This window comes from Bombus huntii, chromosome 6 (assembly GCF_024542735.1).
Source record: "Bombus huntii isolate Logan2020A chromosome 6, iyBomHunt1.1, whole genome shotgun sequence".
NCBI lineage: Eukaryota > Metazoa > Arthropoda > Insecta > Hymenoptera > Apidae > Bombus > Bombus huntii.
Genome location: NC_066243.1, coordinates 8,406,664 through 8,420,895, shown reverse-complemented (window position 1 = coordinate 8,420,895; position 14,232 = coordinate 8,406,664). Strand labels below are relative to the sequence as shown.

Below are 14,232 nucleotides of genomic sequence, written 5' to 3'. Positions count from 1 at the left end.
ATCATAAAATAAAACAGACATTCTTAATATTACATCGACGATCGTTTCCTTATGATAAGACAAGATGTAATTGCTACTTTGCACATCCACAATTACTTGATCCAAGGTTATTATATTACAACATGCAAACATGTTTAAAACAGCATCTTCGTTAAAATATTATTACTACTGTGATTATAAAAGCTATCATCCTTGAATTTTAATGCTGAATAACTGTATGAAACTCGTGTTGATAAATTTATTCGCATAAATTTAAATAAGCAACATATTGGAGGTACTTGTTTAGTTCTTTCAGAGAAGTATTATATTTAAGGATCGAATAGATCAGATCAAGAAAGATTTAAGAAATTTTAAATATTCTGCGAAACACGCGTTCTCACCTGTTGAGGATGCCAAGTGTGCTGAAAGAAACTCTTGAAACACTTCATGTTGAATGCGACATTCCTTCACGTTTATCAGTCACTGTATTATCGCGATCATCTAATCTGTTGGTTATTGCTGGTCCATTCTTCTCTATCTATTTTACGATTTAAGACTCACTTTTGATCTGACACGACTGTACATCCGCATAATTAGGTCACACGCGTTATTTACAATTCCGCGTTCGATATCGCGGAATGGAAAATTTTAGATTTCCCAATATAGTTTATAGTAATAGATTACTACAAATTGTTATCGAATTAAGTAGAAAAACAGAATTATTTCCAACAATCGTATGAGTATCAGAGGATTATAAAATGCAATCGCATCTGTACGAGAGATCGCAGGCGAAAGTTTTGAAGCGCACACGTCGGTGCGCGCTCGACAACTAATGAAGTTCGTGCCGATAGTGGTAGAAGTTACACGAGACAGAATTGTCGTCTGTTAAAGTCTATCCATCGTACGCTTGTCGCTTGTGACATGCAGAGAAATGGCGAAATTGTTTCGTAAAGTCTTACTATATAACGAGAGATTACTTGCGTGGTGAATGTCAAACTTACTATTAATTACAATATTTCAAAATTGGAAAAGAATTATAATAAATGATACGATAGAAGTAACTTTCCTAATTGCATAGTATGATTCTTTCTATCAGTGTTAAATTGGATAAACACATATACAATTATTTGATATTTACAGAGGTTGCAAATACAGGTTATATAAGTACAAAACGTGATAAATTGAACAGTTTCTTTTATTTTAACTGAGGCGCAAATCAATGCACATTGTTTATAATTTTAAATAAATTAGTATACTAAACAAAACAAAAAATTAAATACATAATCGGAAATAACGTTAGGTAAAGATTTCTATTTTTTAATTTCGAAATTAGCGAATGTAGGTTGAGATATTTCTTGCTCATTTCGAAACTCCGCCTTGTCTATGGCTGATTCAGGACTTCCGGTATATCGAAGCCAATTTTTCCTATAAACAGATACAAATAGAATAAGGACAATAAATATATCTGTTAAAATGTTTTAAAGAGGTAAAAACTCACATTTCTTCCACTTTGCTTTTCGATCCTTCAAGACGACCAACAACAGTACCTTGATGGGTATTCATACACCATCCTTTTAAACCTAATTCGGTCCCACGTTTTTGGGTATACTATATCAATAAAAATGACAAATTATTGAAAGTTATTTATGATCGTTCATAGAAAACTGATTTACCGATCATACGAACATGGACATATAAGTACGTGTTACATTTATAATTCAAACATAAAAAATCATTTTTTAATTTGAAATTTAAAAAATGTTAATTCATTTAATTTTCAATTTAAAATACCGATATATATGTATATATGTATACACTCATAACTACATAGTAACTGTTTCACCTGTCAGATGTCAGTTCTGTACTAAACAAGCCATAAAACTTGCAGCATATTTCTTCGTGATTTACGTTAATTATTGACCGTTACTTGGTGCGATACATTACTTACCTTTCTAAAGAATACGCCTTTAAAAAAGAAAACTTAAGATCAGTATCATCATGATTCTATTATAGAAAAATGGTTACTTACCTTGTACTCTCCCATAAACTTCAAAATCAACACCGACTAACTGTGACATTTTCGGATTTGTATTTTGCGATGTTATCACTGATAAAAACGGCAATGTGATAAAAAGGCAGAGAACAATTGTAAGGTACAACTTGATTAACATTCAATCATTATTTGGAAAAATATCTGAATGTGCGTATGTTATTTCACGAGACGATAATTGACTAGATGTCGCCAGTTGAGATTCTATCAGCTGTTCCGGTTGGTTAATAGCGGTATCCTTGGAAACCACTCCTGATATGTTTTAGAGCGAATTAAACTTAATTTGAATTTTAAGTAGGGTTGATACAGACGCAGTTCATATTTTTAAATCCGTATGCTCAACTTGAATCAATTCCAGCATTAATACACATTATGTACGATGAGATAAACATTGCAATAATAAAGAACAACGTTCTTCTAAATAATAAATGTATATATTTATGCATTTAGATTAAAAAATAAGTAAATGCATTAGTTATGAACTGTTATAACCTGTTATGAACTTATTCACTACATTTAAAGGATTAAACGATTCGATGTGTAAATAACGTATATAATATAGTTAAAACTAATCAAGTAATTAATAAAAATTAAATGTACGTAGGAAAATAATGAATCATTTACAAGGTGGAATTAACACCTTATTTGAATTTAAAAATCAAAATCTATTCGCACATGTATATGGCTGATCAGTGTAGTTTGTATCGGCGCTGGTATTGGTCGATGTTCCGAAGCGCGCGCACAGGCATAGCAGCAAAAAAAGTCGCCAAGTATAGTGGCGTATAAGTCGTCCCCACCGCGGTATCTACGACCAGTCTCAAGCAACAGTTAATACGTGGTGGTTGTGTTTATGCGATCCTCTTCAACCGTGCATGCGATTGTCCTTACGAAACGCAACGAGAATCTCATCATCGAGTCAAAGCAATCTATCGATCGCGTTATCATTATGTGCTACGTATCTCAGTCTACGTGTACCTGTCTCCCTGTCTATCTTTAAAACCCTTGGCACACAGCGTTACCCTCGTCTACGGAGATTCTACGCTATGGTAGACGATCACGTAAACTCAAATGCACGTCTTTTCGATAAAAACATTCGCGACGTTTGACCAACAGAAAAAGAAGAAAAAATCATCCCGTTAACGCGAAATCGTCGATCATTGGCCCGTAATCGATACGAATACATGATACGTACGCGATAGTCCGTGTATCTGTATACGAACACGCGAAATACCAGTCTTGTGTCAGTCGATGAGGTTAGGCTGGCGTATTTACGCAACGAAAATTCGTGTCGTCGGCGTACGGGCACACGATGCGGCTCTGACAGATCGTTCTATCGTCCTTGTTATATCGTTGGTTACACGTCTCAGGGCAGAACGTTGTGTGCAGTGCTTAAGGGTAGCGCCGGATTATTCGTCGTCGACGTCGGTGGCAACTTTGACAGCTTATCTGTTCGAAAAGTGAGGTTAATTCGGGAGGTGTGTCGTTGTGCGTGTGCGTTGACGTGCACGGAGGAACAGCAGGACGATAATATACGATGACGGCGATGTTAGTATCTGTGGCGGAGCTGTCGAACATTTTCTTTGTGCTCGCAGTGTCGATATGCTTCTGCGGAGTTTTCTTGTTTATCATCAGGTATTTATGTCATAGCTTCGGTTTACACTAGAAAAGTGGCACGAATAATTATTAATTGCTCGATTATATATGTTTTTCCTAGTAAAATTTTACGAATGACCTACGCTGCACCTTTTATTCAAGGCGTTTGGCATTTTAATTGTAAAAAGAAACATAGTCAAATAATTTCTGGTATTATTTATTGATACACAATTATGATACATATTGCAATATTTTGAAGAAGTTGTTTTGATCGTTGGTGATATCTCTGCAGATATCGTAAAATTAACAATTATTAAAATACGTCATTCCTCAAACAAGTCGATGATATTGTATATTGTTTTTTTCTTCACTTGTACGTATCACGTTTAAGGATGTACGTAATTCCCATCAATACAAGTATTTCCCCTAATCTCTCCAAAAAAATGTTGTCCGATAACAATGATTAATACGAGTCGCTATCTTCTATTTTCTTTTTTATTGTGGCACTCCTGCGCGCGTTCAGAAACTAAACTGTTAATACTGTGGCAACTCTTTTACGCGAATGAGATTGTACGCGTTAAAAAGGGCGTCAGAATAAATAGAATACACAGATGTAGGCGATTCAATTTTTATTTTCTCATTCGGAAAATATTTGCTCGTTCTTTCTTCAGCGAAATCAGCTCCTGCATATTGCAGCCTGACTTTTGGACCATCGTCGTAATGTTTCGAGAATAGTCTCGATGGAAATCATATTTCCGCATATAGAATTGACAAAACTACATCTCTCTAATCTTTCCTTTACTCATCAGTATTGTCGGTTGGAGAATATTCTATGACTAATAGTAAATATTTTGTGTTTTATGAGTCACTGGACCGTAAGTTATCAATTATCAAACTGGTGAAAGATACCATTGCGCTAGAGCAATATTACTCTGTCAATTGGTATAAATTAAATTATCACCATTGAATGCGAAGAGTATCGTTAGAACAGAAAGATTGTGTTTTTCTTCAGTATTACTGCATTTCACTCTCTAGTTTTATCTCGGAATATTATTTGCAAAGTTATTCAATGAAAAGGACCCTGCTTTAAACAAATTTTTATTTTAATTCATTGCAATAAATCACATTAATTTTTTTGGTGTCCTTATGTACCAGGACAAAACAGTCCGTTATAATAGGTCTTTTCTTGTTTTTATTAACTTAGCCGTGTATTTTAAATTCAGTTGTATAACATTGGAAAATTTTGTTACCAATGGTTAATAAAATAGCTCAACTGTTAAAATTGTAATTAAATTATAATAGAAGGATCAAGGATATCAATGAAAATATAATATCCTATACTTCATAATTGAATATCTAGATACCCAATTCTTTAACGTTGTTTATATTAACACATTTGAAAGATTGAATTGTAAGGCTTGTCAGACTTTCGTTGAAATATTTAAAACAGAACCGAATTTAGAAATTTTTTATCGTACTATTTATTTTGCATCACCTGTGACGCTTTAAGATCAATTTCTACACGATGTCTCATTTATTGCATTATGAATCTCTACGAGTGAATAAAAATATTAATTTAAACATTAACGGTGCATAGTGTAGTAACTATTTCGTCATTTCACTTTTCTGATTGCATAATATCAATTTATTTTATAATACGATGCCCCTTAGTTTCATAACATTTTACTACAGTAACTTAATAAAGATCTAAATGGTTATCTCTATAAAAAGTTGTTCCCCAGGCCAATAATCTTAATAGTGGAGTTAAATTTTGTTTCCTTTTCTGTTTCTTTCTTTCCTTTTTCCCTTTTACCTCACCTCAGAAGTTTCAAGGTTAATTCTATTTCTTTTAATATCTCAAGGCGAGATCAATGGAATCGGCGTTATTCTGTAAGACGATCGTAAAAGTGGACGATAAATTGGCACTTTCAATTTGCTGGTAAAAGTGTGCTGTAGGATAGAGGACACGATGGCTGAGAACAGCTGTTTAAACATGGAAAATCACCGAAATTCTTGTAATCGCACTTGTAGAGTTGATAAGGAATTATTACATTGAAGGCTGGAATTAATTTACTCCAAAATGTAAGATGAATTATATAAAAAAAAAATTGGGTGACCTTGAAATGAACGAAGTTAACGACTGACGAGAGAGTCAGTCAAAGTTTCCGCTAGTCAAAGTTTCTCCTCTTGTCAAAGCAAACAACTTTCTTGCTTCTTCGACAGCGCAAAATTGAGACTTTTGTTTAAAATATTAGTTTCAACCGTGCAATTTGGAAATCTGGAGAACTTTACCGGTGAAAGTCAAGAAGCAAAATTCCATATAGTAGAACGGTATTTATTGTGACCAAAGTTTAGTTAATGTTAGATTAAATGAGCTTCTGTTGATTGAATTCACTTATTTGAATGGCGACTCACTGTCTATGAGGAAAATCTATAAATTTAATTTTGTTTTAGATAAATTTTAATTGCTTGCACGAGAGTATGAATTTGTATAAATATCAGTAGTAAGCAAAAATTCATGAAATGGAATTAATATTAATAACTTAACTGTACATGTTTATGCAAATTCATGTCTTTACTGGCTGAATTGTAGAAGAAGAATATAACTATAGATTTGTTTTATCCACTTAATAATGTATTATAAGGAATGTTCTATCTTCATTATTTTATATATTTATGAATATCATGTATATTTTTGCCACATTTTCAAATTCTCATAAATGTATAAACATCCATAATGTATCAATAATCAGCGATCTACCAGCTTAATTAAGGACAATAATCGAAACTTTTGTATCAATCAAGTATTATTTTTTTACGAGATGCTTATCTTATTAGATATGTTTATGGAGAATTTGAAAAGAGATATAAAATTGTTATTTATGACAAGACACTTTCTCGTTTACCTCCTTTTCGAATAAAGTAACAAGTTAGCTGCATGATGGCAATCTGAGGTCACTGAGTGGCATTCAAACAACCTTATAATATTATGATTTATCTCGTTTTACCTATGATTAAATAGAAAAAGCGAATGGAAATGACGAATAAGGTTTTCAAACGTTACATTGATTATGCAATCGCTTATTCTAATTCGTGTACTCGAACCGACGCGTTATTACATTGCAAAATCGGTGATTTGCCAGTTTTGCTGGTCGTTCGGCTTTTTTCTGGAAATGATTTCTGTATACTTTCATGGAAATTATGCAACGCCATTGGAGACGCTTGATCAAACCGTTATTATCTTGCGGTATTCGTTGTTGCTTGTCTACTGCACTACACGAAGTAAATACTTCTCAAGAAAAAAAAAAAAAAAGAAAAATAAAAAAATAAAATAAAAGAAAGAGAGAAAAACAATATAAATGCAAGAACAGATATATAACATTCCAGTAAATTTCCAAATCTTTATAGTTACGTATGGCAAGCTATTTTAATGTTTGAAAGCATACGGATATCTATATTATAATTTAACTTTATTCGGTTTTCTGAAATCATGGATTTTGTTACTTTTACAACATTTTCTCTAAACCAGGGATAGTAGTACTACCATAAACCAAATGAAAAGTTATGAATTTCCGTCGTATGTATAAATAGTATAATAAACTGAGCTCATTTACACGTGAACTATCCTACCTGGTATCCAGGTAGTATCCAGGTAGTATCCAGGATAGTATCCAGGTAGGATAGTTCACGTGTAAATGAGCTCGGTTTATTACATACCACGGATACCTGGTATCCAGGATACTATTGTATCCTGAAAATTTTACCTGAAGTACAGACTTATAAACCAATAACAATTTATCAGGTAAGAACCATTTGCTGCAATAATGCAAAGTTCGTTGGACAATTTCGACCTTAAAAGTTAATTTAGTTTTTCACCTTTTCTGTTATTATTAATATAATGACAATTATTTGGTGAAGCTGCAAGTCGAAGGTTGAAATCCCGTTATTGGGAGTAAGAAGAAATTTCTATGCATTGAGGCATAGGATTGTTTGCGTCGATTGCATATGAGGAATTCAGAGGAAAAATGGTACAAGCGACAACATCTATAATTTGCTCTCAAATTCTTTTTCGATAAGTCTCTCTATCTAAGAGTAAAATGTAAAGCTTTAACAAAAGGATCTACGTCTCCAAATATTAAAACACAATCTTGTGGCTACAAAATAAAATACTATACTCTCTCTAGGTAAATATAGATCTTATGTACGGTTCCCTTCACTTATTTCAATTTCGGGTGAAAAATTGACACAAGTGATAAACGAGGATAAAACTGAAGTTTGGTCTTTCCGTGAATATCAAGGTCTGTGCGAACTCTTTCAGAAACTTTCAGTTCCATTTGGAATATTTCTTCGCGCTGAAGGAGCCGCTTAGTCCAGCTGTACGATTCCCAAATCCAGCAGCCTTATGTCAATAAACCGTTAACACGCTTACGTGAAACGTGCGATTCGCCTATTTGAAAGGAGAAAGCCGTCTGAAATTTCAAAGTTGCGTGGTTTACTTTTTACGCTGTCATAAAATAACTTCAAAACTACACAGTCGAATTTAAATCCATCGAAACAAAACCGAGCACGAGTCCCGTTAACGATACTTAAATCGGACATTTTCGAGAACCTAACGGAGGAAATGTAGTGGGAAATTTGATCTCGTGTTCCTTTTGATATCATCGATCATAGGATCGTAGATTGACGAATAATTCGCTGCAACCTTATGTTGCGGTATACGTGCATGTGTTCTCATGGCCGCGAGGTTATTGGCAGTACGCGGCCGTTCGCACACTAATTCGCTCCAAAGGATGAATAACGAAGGCAGTTCGATTATTTTAAATATCGAAGGACGGTATAGTCGCGTTCTTTCATTCCAGAGCCTTATCGTTACATTTTATTGGAACGAGGTCTGCTGAAACGAGGCGATACGTTGATTCTTTTTTTTTACCAGCTTATAATTATTTCTTTGCATCTTAATGTCGGTAAAAAAAATGGATCAGAGTTCGTAAACATAATTTTTCAGATTTTTTATGAAAATGATTATCTATGTAAAGTAGTTGTTTGAAAAAATTCAAACTCGGTCGAATAACTTATCAAGATAGAACTTATTCGTTGCCTTCTCCATTTATTCAAATATCTGATTATTATCTATCCGTACGAGTTACGTTTCTTCTTCGGGAAAAAATAATTTTTCAGATTTTTTTATGAGAATGATTATTTACGTAAAGTAGTTGTTTGAATAAATTCAAAGTCGGTTGAATAACTTATCAAGTTAGAACTTATTCGTTACCTTCTCTGTTTGTTCAAATATTTAATTATTATTTATCCGTACGAGTTACGTTTCTTCTTCGGGAAAGAATGGAGAACGTAGAAGAAGCAGAATCTTTCTTCTAGAATAATTCACCGCGTCCGATTTATTTTTTGCGTCACTGTGAGGAAGAAAGCAAAGGAAAGATGAGAAACTCTCAGCAACTAGCCGATACATGATTTTCAAACCCGTTAGTTCATACTTGTTAATAGGAAAAGGTAGTATACTGTTATTTCTCGGATGGTCTAATCGTCTCGCGTTCAAGATCGCGCATACCTGCACGTAGGACACTATCGTCGTTTAACTTATAAACAGTATCTCGTGTGTCTAGAGAGAGCGAAGTGCTAATTATAAGCTCTGAAGAGCAAATCAAACTTTTAATGTTGTATTATGAATACATTATGCGGAATTGTAAAGTCTCTCGCGAGTTACAAATATTAATTCTTTTACTTCAACGTTTTGAAGCTTAATTAAATTAGTCTATTAATTTAAAAGCGATAATTTCATAGTGCCCTTGTAATACCCTTATAATACTAAAGGAAATTAGGGCATAACAGTTTGAATGCGAACGACTTCGAAGAATTTGAAAGTTTACTTTGTTGCGAATGTAAACAACTCTAATGATTATATAGCGAACATTTATGCATTTACGAGAAACTTAATGATGCAAAACACACAAATGCACAGAATACATATGATATATTAAAATATATGAAATATTCAATGTACAGTGCTTTATAACATTTAACGATCGAAACATATCTCTGCTTTGTAAGAAATATTTCTCAGAATCAATAGCTGATATCTGTCCGGATGTTTATGCTTCTCGAATCATTTCAAAGGCATTCTCTACGCGAAAATATTTTATATACAAAGCATAACAAAAGGATAATAACGGATGAATATGCACATCATCGACCGAGGCTCTTGCATTCTGTAGTAGAGTCAATCCTTCTCCAATTGACAAACGTATCGCATCGACTCGCAGTCGCAGATTAACCGAATGTGTCAACGTCAGTAAAGCGATTTTTGTATCGTCTTACAGCTTAGCTTCACGTTTCGCTAACCATACCACAAAAATATAAACTTGAAAAATCGAGGACTCAAGAAAAATATAAATCCGCATAAACAGCCACATATTAATAATAAATGACTGAAAATGGTTCGATTAAATGAGAAATCCGATTTCTTTGTACAGGAATATGATCGTGCTTCGTATTCACGGCGACGAATTGATGTTTGGAGGGAGTGGAAGCGTAATGACACATTCGCCGCGCATACCTCAGATGGAGATGATGAAGGTTCACATTCCCTTCACCTTCAAGCTTCACGAAAGTTTCAAGAGCACTTATACCGGTGAGTCTTTTTCTTTCAATTTTCCTTCTTCGCCTCTTTCACAAGTCTGTCGAAGAAATCGCAAGCATGATACTTTCGAATTGATACCGAGAAAGAAATTGAAGAAACGCTTGATATGTTTTACCCAACTGAATCACCAATTTGAATAATTTCAATGTTATCATCAAAGGAAGAACGATTAAATATATAAATAAATATATAAAATTATACAAAAATTCCAATCCAGTATCTCATTTCGAACGAACAAGAGAGGAGTACACGAATAGTTGAAATATCTAATTAATTGAATATCCAGAGAAGTTCGCAAATTATATTAAAATTCAAGTAGACGTACTATCTAGTACGAATGATGAATTATCATTAATTATTCTCGCATAATTAACATTCTAAATTAGGAATGTCGTTGGGAAAAAAGACAAACCCGTTTTTGATAAACAGATCGGAGATCGTATCTCGCACAATCGATGTACTAACGCTCGGACGTGTCTCGCCTTCGTTTCATCTAATACTCTCGGGATTAGTATTCGTTGCCGTTTAAAAGTCGTCAAAATTCACGCGTCGTTCCAAGCAAACACGGCGATTCATTACGAAGAACTCCATAACTTTTCGAATCTATATCCTCGCTCGCGAATCAACGTTCTTCCGACGATTCTTCTCAACAAGAAATCTTTATTACTTTGCTCTCTACCAACAGTAAGCATCGTTTAAATTTCGCAAGTCTTGGTTCGTTGGGCTAACTGACTCTTGAAAGGAGCAAAACCTCCTTCGCGTCTCGATCGGCTCAAAAGTAGGTTATAGACACCGCGTAAGAAGAAAAAGAAGAAAAAAGGCGAGACGGTCCTCCCGTTGGTCGTCATTGTCGCTTGTCGTAATTGGTATGCAGGTGTGAAGATATCTGAAGTTACGAAACGTTACCTTGACCGCTTGGCCAGGTCATTGTGAGTCATTTAACCGGGCATAATTGATCGCGGGCAAGGGATCTATCTCATAATTATATTACTTCGCGCAACACTTTTTAAAATTGCTTCCCATTTCGAGCAAATTCATAGATTAGTATGTAAATATTCGTTTTTACATACCTATGTATGAAACAAATTTTCTTATTGCACATCGGGAAAAAAAAAGTTTGTGAAATATTCAAATAATTGTATAGCTTGTTCACAGAATTATATTTTTCTTATATTTTTCTTTATTCTTTTAAAAGCTAGATCTTTATACGTATTTTAGGCAGAATTTGATTTTTAGTAGCCCATTGATACAATGGGTGAGATTAATAAAGCGAAGACGTATTAGCTTTAAAAAATTTCAATTACTATTCAAAAGTATTAACGTAGTTGGCGTGGTAACGATTTTCGGAATACGGCGGCTTAAATATGCAAAAACATGCAAAGCATTCATTGTAATATTTAAAGGGTAACACGAATCTTTATTTAGATTCCGCATCTATAATTGTTATGATAAGCACCTACAATTTATTCATGGTAAAACACTTATTCTACGAATAATTTATACTTGATTGATTTATTATGCGAAGGAAGTAAAATCGCTTCGATTCATTATTAACAAATTAACAAGAATTATCTTCATCCGTAAGTATAATTATTCGCAAGTGCTTGACTTTTAAATTCTTATGCAATTTCTGTTTCTCGAGTGCATATTGTTCTTCCCATTGATTCCCGTTACATACATACAGCTTGTGCGGTTTCTTCAAAGCGATAACAGATATTTCCTGAACAATCCATCTTCGGTCAAAAGCACAGTTAAGAAGAAAAAGAAGCTTCAATAGCTTTAGAGTTAACGAATAACCGACGAAGATATATCCTGCACAATGCACACGGTTGAGAACGATCTTCTTCCCCCGCCGTGGTCACGTTTTATTACGCGACCGGTTGATTTATGCTTGACACCCGCCGACCCTCGATAAATTCATTAAACCACGCGTATTCGTGTGATCGCGGGCGTATTTGTTACGCGCAGGGCTAGTCTCTGTTAACCTTGCGAGTATGCCTTGGATTTTATTCGAACCATGCCACGGACCATGCAGCAACAATGATGGAGCACGTGTCCGATTGTTAATGGAAACTCGATTAATCAGAATGATGATGATCGTCTGCAATAGTACTCTCGTGTATTGCTCTTTAGTATGAAAGTACAGCAATTCGTAAAATTATCTTATGTTGTTACAACTTTTTTCTTTGGATTCTTGTTGGATACGTTCGTCTTTTTCTAATTATGTAAATCTTATAATTCGATCAGGTGTGAGGAAATTAAAATATTCGTAAAATTACGATACATTGATTTTCTTTCTTAGATATTCCTGTGTCCTCGGCTCGTTTAGTATATATCTAAGAAGTTTCTGATATATCTTTTATACCTTAAGTTATCTTTTTCGCCAGTTGGCCATTAATCATTTCATTGGAACAGCTTCTGCGTGTTATGTGTCCTGTCAAAGAATTCTCTTACGTTAAGAAATCGACAAATGTTTGCTTCATCTCTAAGTTTAGACGAAACTCTAATAAACACGAATATTGTCCATTATTCGCTATCTGATACGAATAAATTTGTCGTCAACATCCGTTCTAGGGAATTACTGATTAACTTAAACGTACGTAAGATAAATGAAACGTCAGAGATAAGTGATATTTTCCTCGTTGATATCTAACTCGAAGACGATAGTGGCTCGTTTCTCGTGGAAACGATGAATTTTCCCGGTAAGGCGCCAATAGAGGAGAGTCATGGCAAGGGCAGAGTATTTTCGAATTCCAAACTCGCAGGCAAAGCTGACCATGTAAAACCGTGAGGGTCGATCGCGGAGGTATAGACTGTAGAATCGTTCATCGAGGACAGCGTTTGCTTGTCGGAACACACAAATGTTACGTAAGTTACGTGACAATATGTGTAATAATTTGCACTTGATCCTGTGGAATTATTGATAAACTCAATGTAAGAATTATTAATAAATCTAAGCCACCAGCTGCTTGTACGTGGGTATTTCTCATCCTTGATAGTTTCGAATAAGGTTCTTCGATCGTTCTTTTGGCAATAATATACCATAATGGAAAACACATTAATCGACAAGTTGCTGTGTGTTAATGCTGGTCGTTGGCAGATGTTTGAAAATCAATCGTACTTGAACGATGGTTAGTAAGTAAAGTTTCTTAATAATTTACTATGTTTTGAAAAACTCATTAGGATCAATAAACGTCATGTCGCTAATGGAGATCTTTCAGAATTTTATAAACATGTAGGTATATCTAGAATCTTCATTTTGCAATGCTTTTTCGACTGGATTCCAATGTAACGAAATCAGATTTGAATTAATAGATATATCTCCAATGAAAGAAACGCAAAGATATGTTTTGCTAATGGAGCTGATTATCATTCAAAAACAAAATTACAAAAACAAAATCTGACGTCGGACATTGATTAATCCTATAACGACGTAGCTTGAGAGAGAGAGAGAGAGAGAGAGAGAGAGACTCATCAAATGTAGCAACATAAATTTCACATTTTAAATGTCACCATGTATCTAACGCAATTATTAATATTTGTTTCTTATATGTAATTAAAGTAATATACCTTTTACATCTCATACAATAGAAATCCGAGAAATTGCCTTCCTAAATCTGAATTCTTCGTCGTTTTATCAAAGGATTAAAAAACGAACGATGTCCACGAGAATTCCGTAACAGCTCTAAAACAGAACCTTTACCATCGATCGACCGATGGTTGATCGACGTTATGCGTGTCAAGTTCACCGACTCGTTCGAAAAACTTACTTAACAAGCATGTTACGAGTTGCAGCGAGCGAGATGAAAGGCAACGAATCGAAAGCTCATTCATAGCCTGGCATTTTACCGAGCAAATATTACATCTGCCTGCGTATCGGTGAACGGTTGCCGGCACTAAATAGCTCTCTCGGTACTAAATAGCTCTCCCGGTCTCATTGTGCAACATGTAATCG

The 14,232-nt window shown here is 34.4% G+C and overlaps 2 protein-coding genes across 3 annotated transcripts in view; one reads left to right on the top strand and one right to left on the bottom strand.

Annotated features, from left to right (window-relative positions):
• Positions 1-14,232, top strand: part of LOC126867058 (cell growth regulator with RING finger domain protein 1-like) — a 43,188-nt gene that overhangs the window by 13,441 nt on the left and 15,515 nt on the right. Inside the window, exons 1-2 of one of the 2 annotated variants that reach the window (XM_050621187.1) lie at positions 2,813-3,661; positions 10,111-10,268. In XM_050621187.1, coding sequence (XP_050477144.1) covers positions 3,564-3,661; positions 10,111-10,268 — 256 coding nt within the window. In that variant the 5' untranslated portion in view covers positions 2,813-3,563. Of the gene's footprint in view, positions 1-2,812; positions 3,662-10,110; positions 10,269-14,232 lie in introns of those variants that run through there. The other variant, XM_050621188.1, reaches the window with a different exon arrangement.
• LOC126867080 (acylphosphatase-1-like) lies at positions 1,157-2,240 on the bottom strand. The gene is made up of 4 exons (XM_050621220.1): positions 2,009-2,240; positions 1,928-1,944; positions 1,478-1,587; positions 1,157-1,404 (listed from the first exon to the last, which is right to left on the bottom strand). Exons 1-4 carry the CDS (start codon positions 2,148-2,150, stop codon positions 1,290-1,292), a joined length of 384 nt encoding a protein of 127 aa, XP_050477177.1. The 5' UTR covers positions 2,151-2,240; the 3' UTR covers positions 1,157-1,289.